Here is a 17,534-nt window from a genome sequence, read left to right as displayed (position 1 = left end):
TAGACACCCCGTTAAATTATTTGCTTACGGTTGTCTTAATTTTGATCCTCAACATAATAGATGGCGCTTACGGACTTTGAAATCGAATTAAATTCCATGCAAAATAATTATGAAATATTTTGAAGATTCCCCTATTGGCACAATATTGTATTTTTAGTTATGTAGTAATCACTAAATTGTTAAAAAGAAAAATTATCAAAAATTACATCAATTTTACTACAATCATCATGCAATTGCAGTATACGTATACTAATGGACAATACTAATTCCTCACTTCCAATATAGATACGAGCATCTGCAACGCGCCCGAGTGCTTGTTCCATAGTTTTTCCAAAGAAGTTTGTCTTATGTGCTTATCTGAAACAAAACAATACTTGTAACATTTGTATCGCGCAATTGTAAATCCTTACCCGACCTTATTTACTCTTGAAAAAAATATTATAAAAAAATCGGCAATCACAATCTTTTCAAAACCAGTTGTGAGAAGATTGTGCAAACAAACAAGGAACTTTTCAAAAACTCGTCTATAAGCTTCTGGTAAAAAATTTCCTCATTTTAAATTTCGATATGCTTCTGGTTCTATTTTTTTTTAATTTTTAAGTGTCAATGACCTTATTATATAGAAGAATAAGCACACATAAACGTTAATAGATGAATAAAAAGAACTTGTGTTTATGTAGTTACATATCGACGCTTGTAAGTCAAAATGGGATAAGCGACGCATTTGGGTCATATTGAGTTATATACAACATTGGAATCAGAAATATTAGCTAATTCCAACGGTATATATAACTCAATATGACCAAAAGTGTGAAGAGTCGCCTATCCCATTTTGCCTTTCAAGCGTCATATCGACGTCGACGCTTGAGAGATCGTTCGACGCGTTCAACAGATCAGTTTATTAATGTTAACTACTCCTTTCTATCATGATTTAACGGCCTTGCATAAACATTATTATGGCAACTGAGTTGTTCATGTTCTTTTGCTTTCGCTTCGGGCTTCCGCGGCGTGGTTTGTTCAGCGACGGTGACGCAGTGCTCCGGAGGCCATCAACTGCTCTTTTGGCATCTCAAATTATTATCTTCATAAATACCACATGCGATACTGCTCTATAAACTCAGAGCCACACAGATCAAGATAATAAACCAACTCTCGATCAATTACTCTCGTGAATGTTTATGTTGTTATGAAAATTTTATTGATACAGAAATTAATATACTTACTTTACTACACCGTGACTAAATTATTGTTTTTTTTGGAATACGTATATAGCAATAATAAGCAAGTAGCGGTGTCAAATTAACCAATAAACACGCATCTTGTCCTTTTCAAATATTTATACATAATTTGATCTTCATAATGCCAATTTCAAAAGATGTAACGTTATCTGTTTTATTTTACTGTAATGGAATGACATTTCCATAAAATATATTAAGTGCATACATGCACTTTTATGTATTCCTCATTGAGAATGGAAATGTGAGATGAGCAACAATAATAGCTGCTTAATTTTGTCGGTATCGCTTCAATACGGAAGTTGGCTGCATAAATCGGGTCAAGCACAGCGTTGTTTATGTTAGTAGTGCAATGATCATGGGAGTGGTGACAATGACATGCCGTCTCCTCACAGGTGTCCGGTGCCGGTTGGCGAAATGCCAGCGGGGAACGTCCAACCCAGAGCACGCGTTCTAAACACAATATGTCTTTCATCCATGAATTCGTCGAATCGCTTTTCTAGAAAACGTTAATGCTATGGCAACTGACCACCTCAGTCATCTCCTTACCGACCTCGACGTGGCATAACCATAACATTGTTGACGTTTATGAATGACTAGCTGGTGCCCGCTACGTCGTCTGTGTAGAATAACTACCTACTTCTAGTAGTCTAATGTTCTATTTATTTGAGAAATGATTGGTTCTCTATACAAACTTTCATCTCCTTCACACCCTTCAAAATTTTTTTGTACCATTGAGTAGCATATGTCCGTCTACTGGCTCCCTTCTATCTCTATGTTAAAATTCATCAAATTTGGTTCAGCAGTCTAAGCGTGAAAACGTAACTGATAGAGTTACTTTCGAATCTTTAATTTTGATTGGGATAGTTTGGATTATTCTGGTTATCATACCTCCAAATCTTTCTGTTCCTCTCAAGGTCTTGAATATATTTTATGTATTAGGTCTTAATAAACAATTGTACTCAAAAGAAGAATACAGCTCAATTGACTGTCCGGAATTGCTATTACAAATGTCACTAAGAGTTTTATTTAGTCTTTGAGAAGCAATTCAGTTTTGGTTCTACACCCGGTCCGTACCAATTACAGGCAAAATGAGTTTATGTGGCGTGCAAGCAGATGTGGGCACAGGGTAAAAACCCAATCAACCCGCCCGTATTTTAACTGGATTTTTATCCAAAGTTTTAATCTATTTCTGCTCAAAATCCAAACATTCCATACTTATTACTAATTTCGATGTAAAAAATCTTTTTTAAGCGAAGAAGAGGCAATTCCACACAATACTAACCTTGCAATCCTGTGGATTCTCACTACGATTTTTAAGGTGATCGATTCAAGTGCACACGATCTAACGATTTTTGGATCGATTTATTTCAATGCCATTTTCAAACAAATTTCTATTGAATAAAAGGAAAATCGAATCGTCTAGATCAGAAAGCAATAAACATTTTATAATAATTTCATAGAATTGGAACAAAACTCGAAGAACACCCAGGTTACTTATTGTATTTAAATTTGTGAGGATCTGTAATTGGCTCTCAGTTGTTATTATTATTGATTTAAATTTTAAGCTGTCGATCTTCGTTTTATATAAATAATAAATAAATAAGATACAGTACTTCTTTGATCCCAAGAGAGAAAGAAGCGCTTAATGTTTAATACGTAGTTTTATTCGAAGATGCTGAGAAAGTTTTCGATAATTTTAGACTAAGCACACGTAGTAAGTCACAAACATATTTTTGCATATGGAAAAGGTTTAAGAGTCAGCAGTATTTATAAGATAAATGACGACACGTTTTTTTGTTGCGGACAGTATGCAATGATAATTTGATGCAAATGCATTAAAAAAAGATTAACAAGACCAGTAATAAAACTTTTACTTTACGAAATTATTTGTATAATATAATGTAGCGAATTTAATTAATGTAGGCGGAACGAACAAGTCGTACGCCTGGTGTTTAGCGACACACCTGTCCATAGCAGTTGCAGTGCCACTCATCCCGAAACAAGTTGACTAATCCCATGTGCTCACGTAAGTATTCTTTCTTAAGGAGCTCTACTGCTACGAAATCTACAACGTATCCATGACCTAATCTATACGTAACATGTTATAGTTGTGAAAAATATGGCTATACTTTCTTAAAAAAAGTTAATGTTCATCCATCAACTGCCGCATCACGTAGAGTTCCCGGGTTGGATTTCCGGGTCTAGAGAAATATTTGCATGGTCTATATTAATTTCTCCCGTGAGTTGTGGTAGTCTAGTGCGTGTTCAGGACACCCGCGATACAGGGTTTCCCTAGTGCGGGGATGAGTGTGTGAGCGTTATTAGCCGGATCTGTAGATGGAAAAATGACAATATAACAGTATAAATAGAACACTAGTATTCGGTAATACTTGTACGATGAATTTGATAAATTGCTACAACTGTGCGTTTACGTAGCGTAGGTTCACGTAACACTCATCATAACATTGAAGTGTTTGCCAACGACATAATTGTAAACATGTCCCTGTCCCCAGCTGCCAAATAAATAATAAAAATCATTTCGGAAATCAAGTTTGACACGGCAGGAGCGAATGTCAGTTTCGAAAATGAAAATGGATGTTATTACAAATTTAAATCAGTCGCGTTAATTATGATAGTGGGCACCGAGAATTGTGTTCGAAACGTGGCGTAAAATAAAATTATGGAGTGCTAATTTACTACTTTCCGAGTTTCCGAATTGCCAAGATTAATTTATAAAATATATTATATAATAATAAACAAAAACTGCTTTTGGGTTAGCGTAAGTGGCATAGAAACGAATTTTGTATAATCCAGCATGTTCTTGTCTGTACATGCTTGGTACTAACCAACAGAACAAAAATTTCATATAATAAAATAACACAAACAAAAAATAATAATAATTTGTCATTAAAAATTTAATTAATGCTATATTCTTTCCAACTACGGCGTTCCAGCGGTAAGTGCCTATGGACGTCTGATAAAGCAGTTTAGGCTTCGAATCCTGACAGGATCAATTTAAAAAAAAATACGAAATTTTCTCAATGATTATTGCTTGGGAGTTCTCGGTTAATTTTATCGTTTTGGTACATTACTGCTTTTTAAGAATAGTGGCCCAATCCAAAAAATCCTTTTTTTAGCTTTTTACCCAGATTTATTCTGAAATTGCTAAGTCCGAGCTTTACATTGATTAGAATAATCACACGACAATTTTGCGCGACCGACTCGTTTCCTGTTGTTTTCAAACCATCCTCCTGATTTCAAAAGCATCTAACTTTTGAGATAGGTCACTATTCTAGAAAGCCATCGACATGGTATTCCTTAGTTTATGTTCAGGCAATTATTTTCTGCACAAAATACAATTATTTTTCATTTAAACATTATGCACAGCAGTCTAATTTTGCAATTGTCTTAAAATTGAGACAAAAATACTTCTTGATTATCGCTTTACTACTATAATTTATCGTATCCTTAATTAATATCCATTGGTCTATAAAATAGTCAATACGGCGATATTTGATTGAACGACATTCCGGCATTGAAAGGCCTGTTGTTTTTTATTGAGTGTATTCAAATTCTGCCTAACCGCGATAGACGTATTACAATAACATTCGTTGTATATTATTATTTAACTTGTACGAATAGGAGATTATGTTGACAGTATGGTTATGCCCATTGTTAATTATACAAATTTATTATATAATTTTTTTGTAAATAGTTAAAATGAAAATCATCATCAATAATTATGAGTGATCGATGTTTTTCCTTGTGAAAATACGTCACATTGCCATGGTAAACTAATGCTTGCTCTATTTATTTGAAAGAATATTCTTAAAACTTATAACGCACCTTTGAATTAATCTATTTATGTTTTCTAACCAGACTGACGAGTTTAGAGTAGACGAGACCAATTGATATTCATACAGTATGTTATTCTGAGTTGCGATCACGTACAAAGACGGAAATTGAGGTTCGGTGAAACTATAATACTCGCTATACGATTTAATTATCGGAGATTTTATTATGCTTTGATCTTAGCGAAAATGGTAACAGAAATAATAAACTTAATTTTTTTTAAACACGCATATTAATTGTTGACATTGGCGCGAGATGGTAGATGAATTTGTTTATACATGGCTTATTGGCGATTGCGGAAAGAATCATAATAAACAAGCCACGATATAATAAAAACTTATGCAAGTTCGTTTATAAGACATTTAGTGAATTGGTGATTGTAATTTGTACGTACGACTAACGCTGTAAATACGGTACACTAATTTCGAAGTGTCTTACAGCGTTTATTTATTTTTTACTTGTATCCAAATAATTGCACTTTTTGTTGTTTCTATAGTAATTTTAAGAGACCGATTGTTTTGTTTGAAGGAGATAATAGTAATTAAGTAAAGATTTATTACGAATTTGTTGGCACCGGTTGGTAATTAAGGCCATTTAGACATAGATTACAGGCGTACAAAGAGTCTGGACAAGTGTCTTACTCGTGGATAGCGATCATTTATTGGCAGCGGGAGTGGCATCGAATACCCCGGTGCGGGCGCATGTCGGCCAATGTCAAGGCCTAATTTATGCAAGACAGAAATAGATTGCTGCTGAATAAACTACAGTTTAATATCCGACGTTTATAGGCTGAATACAGATTATGCCAAAGATGAAAAGTGCTAATCTTAAGATTAATACTTTGTTTGGGTTTCTGAGCCAAAGAAAAATACACATAATATACGAAATGAAACTATTTTTACGGATTTAAATCGCTTATATTGTGTCATCATGACTATGTCATGGTAAATGTCAACTGTAAAGGGTTTGTACGTTGGTTTGTTTGAAAAAACAAATATACGCGATTTATTTCGAAAAAGAATAGGAATAAACATTCGTTACGTCTATATAACATATACTCGTAAAACGATTAAATTCACATGCAAAATTTAACAATATTCGAGTATTCATAAAGTGCAGCTGCAGATCCGAAGTAGTGTTCCGTCGAATTAATAAGTAGTCGAAGTACTATCGAGTCGAAATTGTCATTGTCGTAATTAAGTATGACACTCTAGTCAAGAGTACTCTCAGCTTTACCATAAGATATCCTTATAATGGAAGTAGAGCTCCTTGTGAAAGAGTTCGTCTAGGGAAGTACTGCTACCTTACCTATTTCTGTCGCCAAGCAGTAATGTGAACATTACTGCGTTCCGGTTTCAAAGGATAAGGGTCAACTTATGTCTAAGAGTGCCTGGTGCAATGGCAGTGCCCCTCAGATCTTTGTGATAAAATACTCTGATATAAATCCAGCTCTATGCCACTTATTATGAGAATATGCTGTTTACTGGGCAGCAATTTCCTAGATTTATCCCTAAATCGTTTTCTGCGATAACTCTAACGATTTTTGTATTTATAAATAAATATAATCGTCACGCTCACACAAAGAAATAGTTCTTTGATTTGAGTAGCTATATCTCTGTGTATATGCCACGACGACATTACTTTGGCAGCTTTGTAAGTTTTGTTGCTACCTCATTAGAGAACCGACGATTATAATCTCCAAAATATATTTAGAGGTGACTTTCTTTTAACGCTACAGCTAAGAAGCTCTTTTCATGTTGGCTGCAAACAAATGCTTGATTGTGTAAGAATCATTAACCGAAGAAATTTTTTTATAGAGACGTTAGTGTGATTTTTACGAGTACTATTTTTAGAGATTAGTGGAGAGAAGCCGCGTCGTATACACCGCTGTTCATCATTAATGTATTTTCTCGGTTCGATACACATACAATGTATGCAGTGTGCATATATTCGTAGTAACTAGGCAACAGTGTAAAAGCCAATTAATTATAATCGAAGATTTTTTTTGAGGAACACCATAAGGGTGTACCTGCCACTGATGGTACGGGGCTTTCTAGCCTATCCAAACAATAATAAGTAGTTTCCAATAGGGCTGAATAAATTAATGGTAACACTTGGCGAGGGTGGCACGGTGGCGGCGCTTGGCCGAAGCCCAATGCACCAAACGCTGTTATATTGGTGCTTAACACGCGATATCGCTGCAGTGATACCCTATCGTGTTATCTACGACTTCTTTGACACCAAATCAGAGAAGTTAGCAGAACTTATTATTAACTGCCATAAATGTTGCAACTTTGTGAAATCATATATTTGTAATAAGGGGCATGATTTTAGTCCTTGCAAACCGGTGGAATATTTTAACTCATAAGTATAAATATATAAATAACGCATACACTCATAGTCCCGTACCAGGGAAATCCTGTGTCGCGGGTGCCATGGACACAAACATAGCCAACCATAAATTACACCCAAACTCACGATAGAAAAAATGTAGGCCATTAAATATTTCTCGCGGCCCGGGAATTGAACCCGGGATCTCTGCGTGGCAGACTAGTTATGCCAAATCATGAATGCCTTAAACCGTAATACCGTAAACTACCGACTTTCTATCGACAGAAACATCAAAATGACAGTTGTCGGTCAAGGAACGTTATTCAAAAACGTTATTTGTCACAATTTTAACCCAGCAAGAAAATAACCGGAAACAAAACGTCTATCAGGGAATTTATTGAAACAATTGAAGTCACGCTATGCAATTCAAACCGAAGCACGCGTGAGGCACGTCTGGCGTTCGTCCTCGCATCACACGCATCCTTGCGACAAATAACGCGCCTTCAATAATTCCAATAAGTTTTCAACAATCTGTTAACACGCAACGTGCAACCCACCCTGTTTAATTTCCACTTTATTACTACGTTCTCGAAGTTCAGCATATTTATTTTCTATACCGCTTTGTCTTCACAATTTCACCCAATCCTTTTAAATCTTTCGATCAATTAGCTAATGGCGCCTAGTATCAATTAAATGCACTGTAGTGTATTATTTTTAGGCTCAGGTTTCAAGCTGTCGGAGTTAAATATTAAAAATAAGAACGAAGGTTAAGGGTGCTGGTGAAATTACAGGGACATGGGACTTGACAACATATGTCGCAGGGTGATAGGCGCAGTGGCAGTGCCTCTCAGATCTTTGTGATTTAACACTGCTTTGTGCTTATGTTAAGCGCACGATATTTTCGTTCTGTCATTACATATCATAAAAAAAGTGAATTTTAAATCAACATTTCAGCCGAAAGATGTCCACTGCTAAACATAAGCGTCCCCCAAAGAAAGCCACAACGACCGGTCCTGGGCGGCTCATCTTTGAATATATCTTCATTATTGTTTGGAAAATCAATTGTACATAACAGTGCCTACTTAAATATGACCAAATGATAATTCTGTAATTGAGAACACCGTTGTTAGCTGAATACGCCGTACCAGTCCTTTTTATTGTCATCAATGGTAATCAAACACAGATTAAGGGCAGGACAGAGTATGTCAACGGAAATACTTTCTTTACATACAATCTCTTTTAAAAACTAACATAGCCAAAAATCATAATAACTGTCATTGAAACCCTACTTAGTCTAAAGTTGTTTAAAAATAAAAGTACATGATAAATTTGCCAATTTTAATGTAATGGTAAATTTTGCTTGGTTTTTGTTTTGCATTTTTTTGGAGTAATGTGATACACATTTTGTGTAAGAATTTACCTTCCGTAAAATGCTGTAAGGTGTTTTTAGGTGTAAATTGACATAGATATTCCAAAAAGTTTAAAAACTCAAGAAATTTATTGCCTACTTAATGAACAAGTTCAAAAATCATTGTGGGTGCTATTGCATAAAATAATTTATGTTTCAAACCTAGTCAAGAACACATAAATAACGACATTTTAAAGCATGTCGTTGAACTCAGGTGAGCTATTTTAAAATATAACACAGTTTCGTTTCAGCTATGATATTTGTAAAATAAGAATGACTTCAAAAAAGAATTAAGCCACAAAAAATATACTTACTTAATACAGGAAATTACTTAAATTACAAGCACATGGGACTTGGCAACTCAATTATGTGACGGACGCAGTGGCAGTGTCCCTCCATCTTTACGAGTGAAGGCTCTGAGTAGCAACTGTTATCGTAACGTGTCGCTCACCACCAGGCGCACGACTTGTTCGTCCCGTCACTTATGTAGTATCATAAAAAAAAATGTTAACAGTATTTTTAAATTTTCTGTTGTTTCTATAGTTCCTATTAGTTCAATAGGAGCAGGTGTTGTATACAAGTATATGTTTACATAGACGTAAGCACTCAGAATAACAGAAAAAAATTTCGCTTTTCGTCATGGACTGCACACAAAGTTAGTTTCTTTGAAGGGTTCACTCATTGGGGACTATTAGGTTTAATGTAAGCACGCAATAAGAACCGTTGGTAACTTTCTTTTAAATTCGTGATAAATGTTTGTTCGGTTGGCACGCACTCTGTTTTAGCAAACTTTAAACAGAGATATTTTCGTTTCCCTAATCAACTTGCCACCTTTCATTTAGTTTTATTTATGCGGCGTGGTTCTCGGATATGAAAATAATAATTTCTGTGAGTGTTGCTAAAAGAGATTAACAGAGAAATACGGAAGTTCCTATAGTAGCGTCTCTTTATGTAGGTATTTGATTCCAAAATATACGTTGACCACGGACTCCTTCCATATGTGTCGAGCGAAAATTTGACTTAAGTACATGAATTATCTGTTAGTTTAGTTAATATGATACTGTTACTGATTTAATAGGCACATTACAGCTAAATGTTGCTTTATGTCTGGTTGCTGTACATTTTAAGAAAACCTATGCAAGTACAAAGTTCTTCGTGTGATTTAAATAAGTAGATTAAGTTACACGCTATTTGTTGATAAGACTCTAGTGTAATATTGTGATTGTGACAAAGGACGTGAAGAGAAACACTTGCTTTCTCTTTTACTATGATCTCTCTATACTTCGTTCTTTTTAGCATTAGGCAGAAGGAAATGTTGGGTCTTTTATTGGGAGTCATTTTATTCAGTCATTTTGTAACCAAAGCAATGTGATAATACCGTAAAACAACATTGTCAAACTTCTATCTTTACCAACTTCAACTCTTTCAAAAACTTCCACTATAAAATACCTTAAGAAGCAGAGGTTTGAAATACGTAAACTTTTAAAATAATAACACATTATCATGTGTCATTTGTAGATATTTGTCATAAATTCCCACGACGTGCTCCTATAATGTAATTTCTTTCCTAAAAAAGGTTTATCACTGCTTCCTTGTTTACAGTTTTTCTATTTCTAAAAAAACGAAGTATGCATCTACGAGTGGAGACGTCATAAATGTCTTTAAGTGTTAAAACTGGTCATTAGATTTGACGGATTCACGATTCACTGCTTCGTAATCATTGAGTACATAATGTTTGTAGTTAAGTGACAAAAGAGCGTCCTACACATAAAATTGTGTCACGATGTATTGAAACAAATGAAAGAAAATATTGGCAAATACTACCTACGAGTTACGCAAAATAGGACAATATTACAAAGCGAGAAACATCAATCGATTAACATATTCCTTTGAATATTTAGTGAGAGAATCCGTGTTAGGCAGTAAGCCAAAATGCAGCATATAACCACACCGTGTTGAGTATGGGCGCAGAAAGATATGAATGACATCAACTGTATTAATAAAATGAGTAAATTACTAAATAAGTTTACTTTTGTATTATTGTTTTAGAGCCATTATCATGAGTACCAGAGAGAGAGAGCAGGAAATCTTTAGTTTTCCCAATATGTTTCTGCGAAATTGTAATAAATATAGTTAAGTAATACGGGCGCCTACAAATTAGCGCTGATAGAAGCGCCACTACCTACTAATTTTCATGTAATATAAAAAAGCGCAGCTGCAGCGCTACAGATTTGCCACTATAGCGCATCAAGAAGCAAATCCAAAAATTGCACTATCGCATCTTTCATAAAGATTCTTAAGATTAAACCTTCATAGCGTATTCTATTTTGGTCACTCAGAGGAGACAATAGCCAGGAAATGAAAATAAATTTAATAGTGGTGGGAAATATCAAGGGTAGAAAGGCAGAGACAGATCTCTAAGAAAGCTGGATGGGTCACGTTTAATGTGGAATCGTTTTGGACCGGAGCGATGTTGATCGTAGTCAGGCGATTTTGTCTACTTCAAATTACTATTATGATAGTCACGGTCCTCACGTAAATAACGATAAAAAAAGAAAGAATGTATGATATCTATGTGCGAGATAACTACACAAATTGCCTGGTCTCAAGCTGGTGAATTTTCTGTACTATGGAATACCTACCAAAGCAACGGAATTTTGTGTCACTTCCCAAAATACCCAAATCAGAACCAATTTAGAAAAGTTCATAGTTCATTTCCAAAATTGGTTCTACCGAGAAACGAACTCAGGACCTCCGGTATCCAGCGCCCACAATGTAATTCGTTAGGCCACAGAGGTTGTCATGTTATATAATCGAAAGTGATAGAGCGATATTCTCGTTAAAAACAGCAAGGAATCTAAACAATGTATTTTACAAGCTCGGCAATTGTTGTGGCAAATGTTACCAATGTTACCCAATCTCAAATCTAAATGCAAACATCGGAAGCTAATACAAGCTATGACTCAGCTGTAAATTCGTACAGTAGACACTATGTATTGCAACCTGAGTCTGGTTTTATGACAGCCATTCGCCTACTTTTTAATAACTCGTAAACGTGTCAGTAGAAACTGTGATTAACTTAACCTTATTCACTAAAGTCCAAATACAACGTTTATAACTCTGCCCTACTCGTCAAAACTAAGGCATTTGCACTTCAGTAACTTAAACATAGGCGTTCGTCACCTAAAAAAAGGCAATTACGCTGATATTGCTTAACAATAAAACTGAATCCATCTAATATAGAATATTTCATCACTCAGTGAGGTACCTTTACAGCTACCAGCAGCTGGCTGTAGAGATGTCGCTTTGAAATTAAGTTTTCTATGAATGACTATTTTATTATTTTCGCACTATACTCCGTACAACCATTTATTTAACTTTTGACAGATCGAATTCTAACGAATTAGTGATGTCCAGATGTGTTTCCGATTCGATTTTTTGTAACAATCGATTTTATTTATGAAGAACTTTTAATCGTGAATGTGAGCGGGTCCCAAAAAGAAGGATATTGTCTGATTGGAATCGTGATGTTGCGTTTGACAATTTGTGTACTCAAGAATTAATAATTAATGTTAATGAGGAAGAATCCGACGATTCTTTATAATAAACAGTAGGAATTTCTTATAATTATTTATAATTTATTTATTTTTATTGGAATTTATTATACAGATACCAAAATTTTACAATTTGAATAATCTTCGTTACATAATCTGTTGGCTTGATAAATATCGGAAGTAAAGAGCAGTCGCTTCACTAAAATTGAAAAATGTCCAGAAAGTATTGCATTTTTGTCTATGGTCGTATATTAACAATTATGGAACTTCGGAGGCATGCATATGTCAAAAGTTAAATAAATGGTTGGACGGAGTATATCCTATTTCAATTACATTGATTATTCACAACATATCGTCGATGTTTTGTCTTTCTACAAAACATCGACGATATGTTGTGAATTTTTGTTATATATATTTGTTATATATTATTTGTGTGATTTTTTTTCAGGGGAGCTTTTTTTGGTTTTAACGACTGTCTAAAATATTTACGTCCTTTTTAAATTTTGGTTCTAATTTAGTTTAAGTTTTAAAATGAATTTGAAACTGAACGTAAATATTATAAAAAAGTTGCGAAAAACTAACGTAAATAAAACTAAAACATCGACGATATATTGATGTCTGACAATGTTAAGCGTAGGAAGATTTATCAGATACTCAAATGTTTTATCTGATAAACAAAGCTTTTATTAGTTAAAAATGTGTGATGATAAAATATGTGACTGTGTTACCAAACAGTATTGTTTTAAATACACACGTAATCTACAAGTTGATAGTAAACATGATAAAGCTTGGTCGGTATTTTTGGCTCACAAACACTCATGAAAATATTGTCATCTTATTGTTGTATTATTGTTTATATTCATTAAAGGATAAGTATGTTTTCATAAAACGTTATTGAATTTGAGAGAGTGTATCCAATACATCGGTTTAAGATGGATGGTCTGTGAATCTGGTATTGATATCGGGTGACAATGCTGGATATTTTTCTCTAGCGTAGACAGAGAGCATTGATGTGTGTTATAGTGACATAAATGAAAATATGAAATGTACGTTAAGTCTGGGTGACGTACATACATTTAATAATTTCAATTTCGATAAATTGCATAATGTATAGTGACGAGTATGTTATTAGTAAATCGGAAGGTGTAACTTTTATGAAGCAAGGAGTAATTACACGCATTAGAACAAATAGGTGCGAATCAATTAACTGCCATAGGACAGTATATTTTGACTGGACCATGATTGCATCACAAAAACGTCTTTATATTCACTGTTAGAATTAAATCGCTTGACATGTCGTCTGTTTAAGAATTCTTGGGATGTTTTGAATTCTTTCACTTTTATTTACGTCTTATTTCTCTTTAAAATGCTTTTTAAATTAACCGGGAACGATGCTAAAAGTAAACCGTGGTAGTCTAATGGTTTGACCCACCACCACTCGAATCCTGTCTCGCACCTCTGAGTTTCTCGGAATTAATAATAATAATAATAACGCACACACTCAACATAGCTCCGCACTAGGGAAACCCCGTGTCGCGGGTGCCATGGACATACACATCCATAAACAACCACAAATTACACCCAAACTCACGAGAGAAATATATAGGCTAAATATAAGTCATACAAATATTTCTCCCACCCCGAACCTGGGACCTCTGCGTGGCAGTTCGGCATGGTAACCGTTCGGCCGCGGAGGCAGTTAATGTGCGAAGTTTAATTTGAAATATCGTGATGAAACCTGCACGTCGAAGGAAGTTCACAATCCTTGAAAAACTTATGCCCAACTAGCATTGGGCCAGCATGGAGGTCTATGGCTTAAACCCTCTCCTGAGAGGAGACCGGTGCGCAGCAGAGGTATAATGGGTTAATGATGACGATGATGTTAAAAGTGATCTAGAATACTGACCACAGTCGTAAGCATCATTATCAAACTACATAAAAATGCAACTTCTGGGCACTGGGCACTTCTTGCTTTTATAATAACTAGTGACGGGACGAACAAGTCGTGCGCCTAGTGGTAAGCTACACGCCTGTCCATAACACTTGCAGTGCCACTCAGAGCTTTAAATCGCAAAGATCTGACACTGTGCCCGTCACCCTGAGACGTAAATTAATAAGTCTCATGTGCCTGTAATTTCACTAGCACCCTTACCCTTCAAGACCGGAACACAGTAATGCTGATATTACTCCTTGGCGGCAGAAGTAGGTAAGGTGGTAGTATTTCTCTGGACGAACCCTTTCACAAGGAGCTCTACAGCTACTGAAAGCTTCAAGAAGAGAGTTATGGAAACCTTCCTCGATATGTACGATTTATCAAATCCTTCACCGATAAAGCACGTGATACTTAAGGTCTAAGGGTGCAGCTAGTAAGTTTGACTTGGCTTACCATGTGACGTGAGTCGAGAGTTTATTCGCGCCGTAATGGCCCTCGCCACCTCGGTGGCGTCGGGCGCCCGTTGTTGGTGTTGCCGGAGACGGTCGAACAAGCATTCTGCTGCCGACTCGTCAGCCATGCGGAAAGCTGTAACGAATATTATAATACTGTACTAAATCTGTACTGTCTATACTATTTGTCCACTACGTCGTATAGGTCAATCCATAAATGTCATGTTCATTATTTTTATTATTATATATTTGGTCGTACATTGCCCAAAAGACATTTGAATGAAGGCATTGGGGAAATGGTTCCGCTTCATATCGTGGCAGTGATGAAGTACCAACCCTTGGCGATGTAGTTGTCGCATTTGCTCAAATATTCCTTGTATGTAGGTATATTATGATCTTTAGAATGCTCTAGTGTAATGGGAGAAAAGACCAAACAGTCAGTCTAACATTTTAAAGGGCTCATAGTCCGTTTAGAGGTATTAATTTACTAATCACAACTAAAATTTATTGTTCCATTGTTATATGTTCCAAGAGTTGTTGCCGTAAAACCTCTGCGCTTTATAATTTCAGTACAGCTATGCTTAATTATCCCAGACAATGAAAATAATTTATGTCACAAGACGTAACAAAATACAATAAAATACAACGCGCATGTTTTTTGTGAGTCAAAACAAGACGCCATCGCCAGCGGCTTTAGAACAGCTGATAAGTCACAAAACAGATGTTTTTTTACGCCAAAATTATACGATTTTTAGTGAAATGTGTACGCACACGAAGAGAATATTTTTAATACTGAATATCGTTAACATTAATTAATCGAGAGATATACCTATATCCATCAAACGTTAACTAACTCCGAGTATTCTCAGATATTGGAGGAGAAGCGAGTGTATAATTTGATCAGTACGATGTAGATTCGAAACGTGCTTCATATGACGATCCTTCGTTGTTGAAGTTAACGAAATCTGTAACACGGAGTGGCATAAAGCACATAGAATGTATGGGACGTACGTGTGCGATGTCCTGGTGTATGAGCGTTGGGTATATGCGCTGAGCTCAGCGCCCCGCGACGGCGGCCGGCCGACTGAGCGCGTGAGGAAATTGCCACGCGCGGGCGGGCGGAAATAGGGTCGCGCCAAACATATAGCACTCCGAAGGTCTACTTTATTCACGTAATAGCCGATTATCAGAGTGAAAATTCATCTTTTCGGCAAGCGTGTAATATACGCGTTACTTTCGACATTGTAGACTAGCCTATCTTAAATAATAAAAACACAAATTATACAAATCTAAAAGAGCGGGAAGCAGCACGAATGAGCGATACCGTAGACAGAATATTATGATCAAACAATATATGTGGGCACTGCGACGTCAAACACATATAGAATGTTACAAGAAAAAAGGAGATAATAAATGCCATTTTCGTATTAGCATCAATAAAATAACAACACTAAGAAGCTTCAGGAATAACTGACAGGATTTTACAAATGATAACCCTAATTCATGATGACGTCCGGAAAATCTCTTCTACCGGGTCGTCGTCTATATGTATGTACGTCGTATTTTGATATAGTATTTAACGCTTGTAATCTATTCGTTTGTTTTTATATTATTATTAGAATTTTACCTAGTGTCCAATATATATTTAGACAAGGACGTGACACGCAAAGAGTCAAATACTCGTATATTATGGTATAATTTCAATGTACTAAACAACCGGTCGGACTTTTAAATTTTAGTACAGAACACTAAAATTGTTTAATTCATGCAAGAAATGATTCATCATAATCATTGTTCAGAATTTTCTTTTGTGGTACCAAATGGAAATGCTCGAAAATAAGAATGTTAACGAAAACTAACGCTTGAAACATGTATTGTGTCTTTTAAATTAACGTATTCATCTTTTAAATCTCTACGGGTCTATAGTTCTAAAGTAAGTCAGATCTAAGATTTTAAGTTATTAAAGTTTTTTTTTCAATAAATATTGAATACTAAAGTACATAATTATATGTATATCGATTTAGGTTTTGGCGGTCATTACACGGGCATAGAAAATGAAACAATTTTATCGGATCTGAATCGTGTATATTTGTCATATTTGTTATAATTTTTAATACTAAGATGGAACATTATAAAACATTCCTTCGATTCGACTGTATTCGAACCGGCCTCCAGCGTACTTTGCTTGTCGCTCTCCCAACTGAGCTATGAAACGAACCGGAAGATCTTACGAATTTTTCTTTGTGCTTGTTGCAGATCTTTATTTTTGGTCTTTAACTACTTTTTGGCGTAGTGCGCCAGTGCGCGTGTAAGAAATATATGAAAGTTTTTGAAAAATCGAAGGAATATTTCTTAGTGTTCCATCTTTGTATTAATAATTATAACAAACTTGTGGAGTAATTTCACAAAGAAAGAATATCATGGAAGTAAAACATCTTGTTATTCAATATCGCGTATATTTGTTTTTTCAAACAACCAACCCGGGTCCTTTACAGGTTCCATGGTCACGGCTGACTCAGAAACTATTTCAAAGTTTCATTTCCTATACATAATTATAAGTGATATAAGAAGTTTTACGTAATTCAAGATTGTCTCATATAACACGATGTTCTCGTAGGATAATTATTATCTCGAGATACCAATCAGGTGCAACTTGTTAAAGAATAACGACCAGGGAATTCCTAAATAAAGAGTTATCAACGATTAATGAAGTGGTTTGGCACGACAATGATTCCTATGCAAGACGCAACCAATACTTAAATCAAA

General features: G+C 35.3%; 1 protein-coding gene across 8 annotated transcripts in view; it reads right to left on the bottom strand.

The window, feature by feature from the left end:
- The window catches only part of LOC113230530 (cytosolic carboxypeptidase 1-like), a 68,380-nt gene that overhangs the window by 48,672 nt on the left and 2,174 nt on the right, over nucleotides 1-17,534 (bottom strand). For all 8 annotated transcript variants that reach the window (XM_026464509.1, XM_026464513.1, XM_026464516.1 and 5 more), the window contains exons 3-4: nucleotides 14,770-14,904; nucleotides 275-357 (exon numbers count right to left, since the gene is read on the bottom strand). In XM_026464509.1, the coding sequence (XP_026320294.1) occupies nucleotides 275-357; nucleotides 14,770-14,904 (218 nt within the window). The remainder of the gene's footprint in view (nucleotides 1-274; nucleotides 358-14,769; nucleotides 14,905-17,534) is intronic.

Source organism: Hyposmocoma kahamanoa, unplaced genomic scaffold (genome assembly GCF_003589595.1).
Source record: "Hyposmocoma kahamanoa isolate Upper Pololo Valley unplaced genomic scaffold, ASM358959v1 63, whole genome shotgun sequence".
NCBI classification, from domain to species: Eukaryota; Metazoa; Arthropoda; class Insecta; order Lepidoptera; family Cosmopterigidae; genus Hyposmocoma; species Hyposmocoma kahamanoa.
This window is presented reverse-complemented; position numbering and strand designations above follow the sequence as displayed.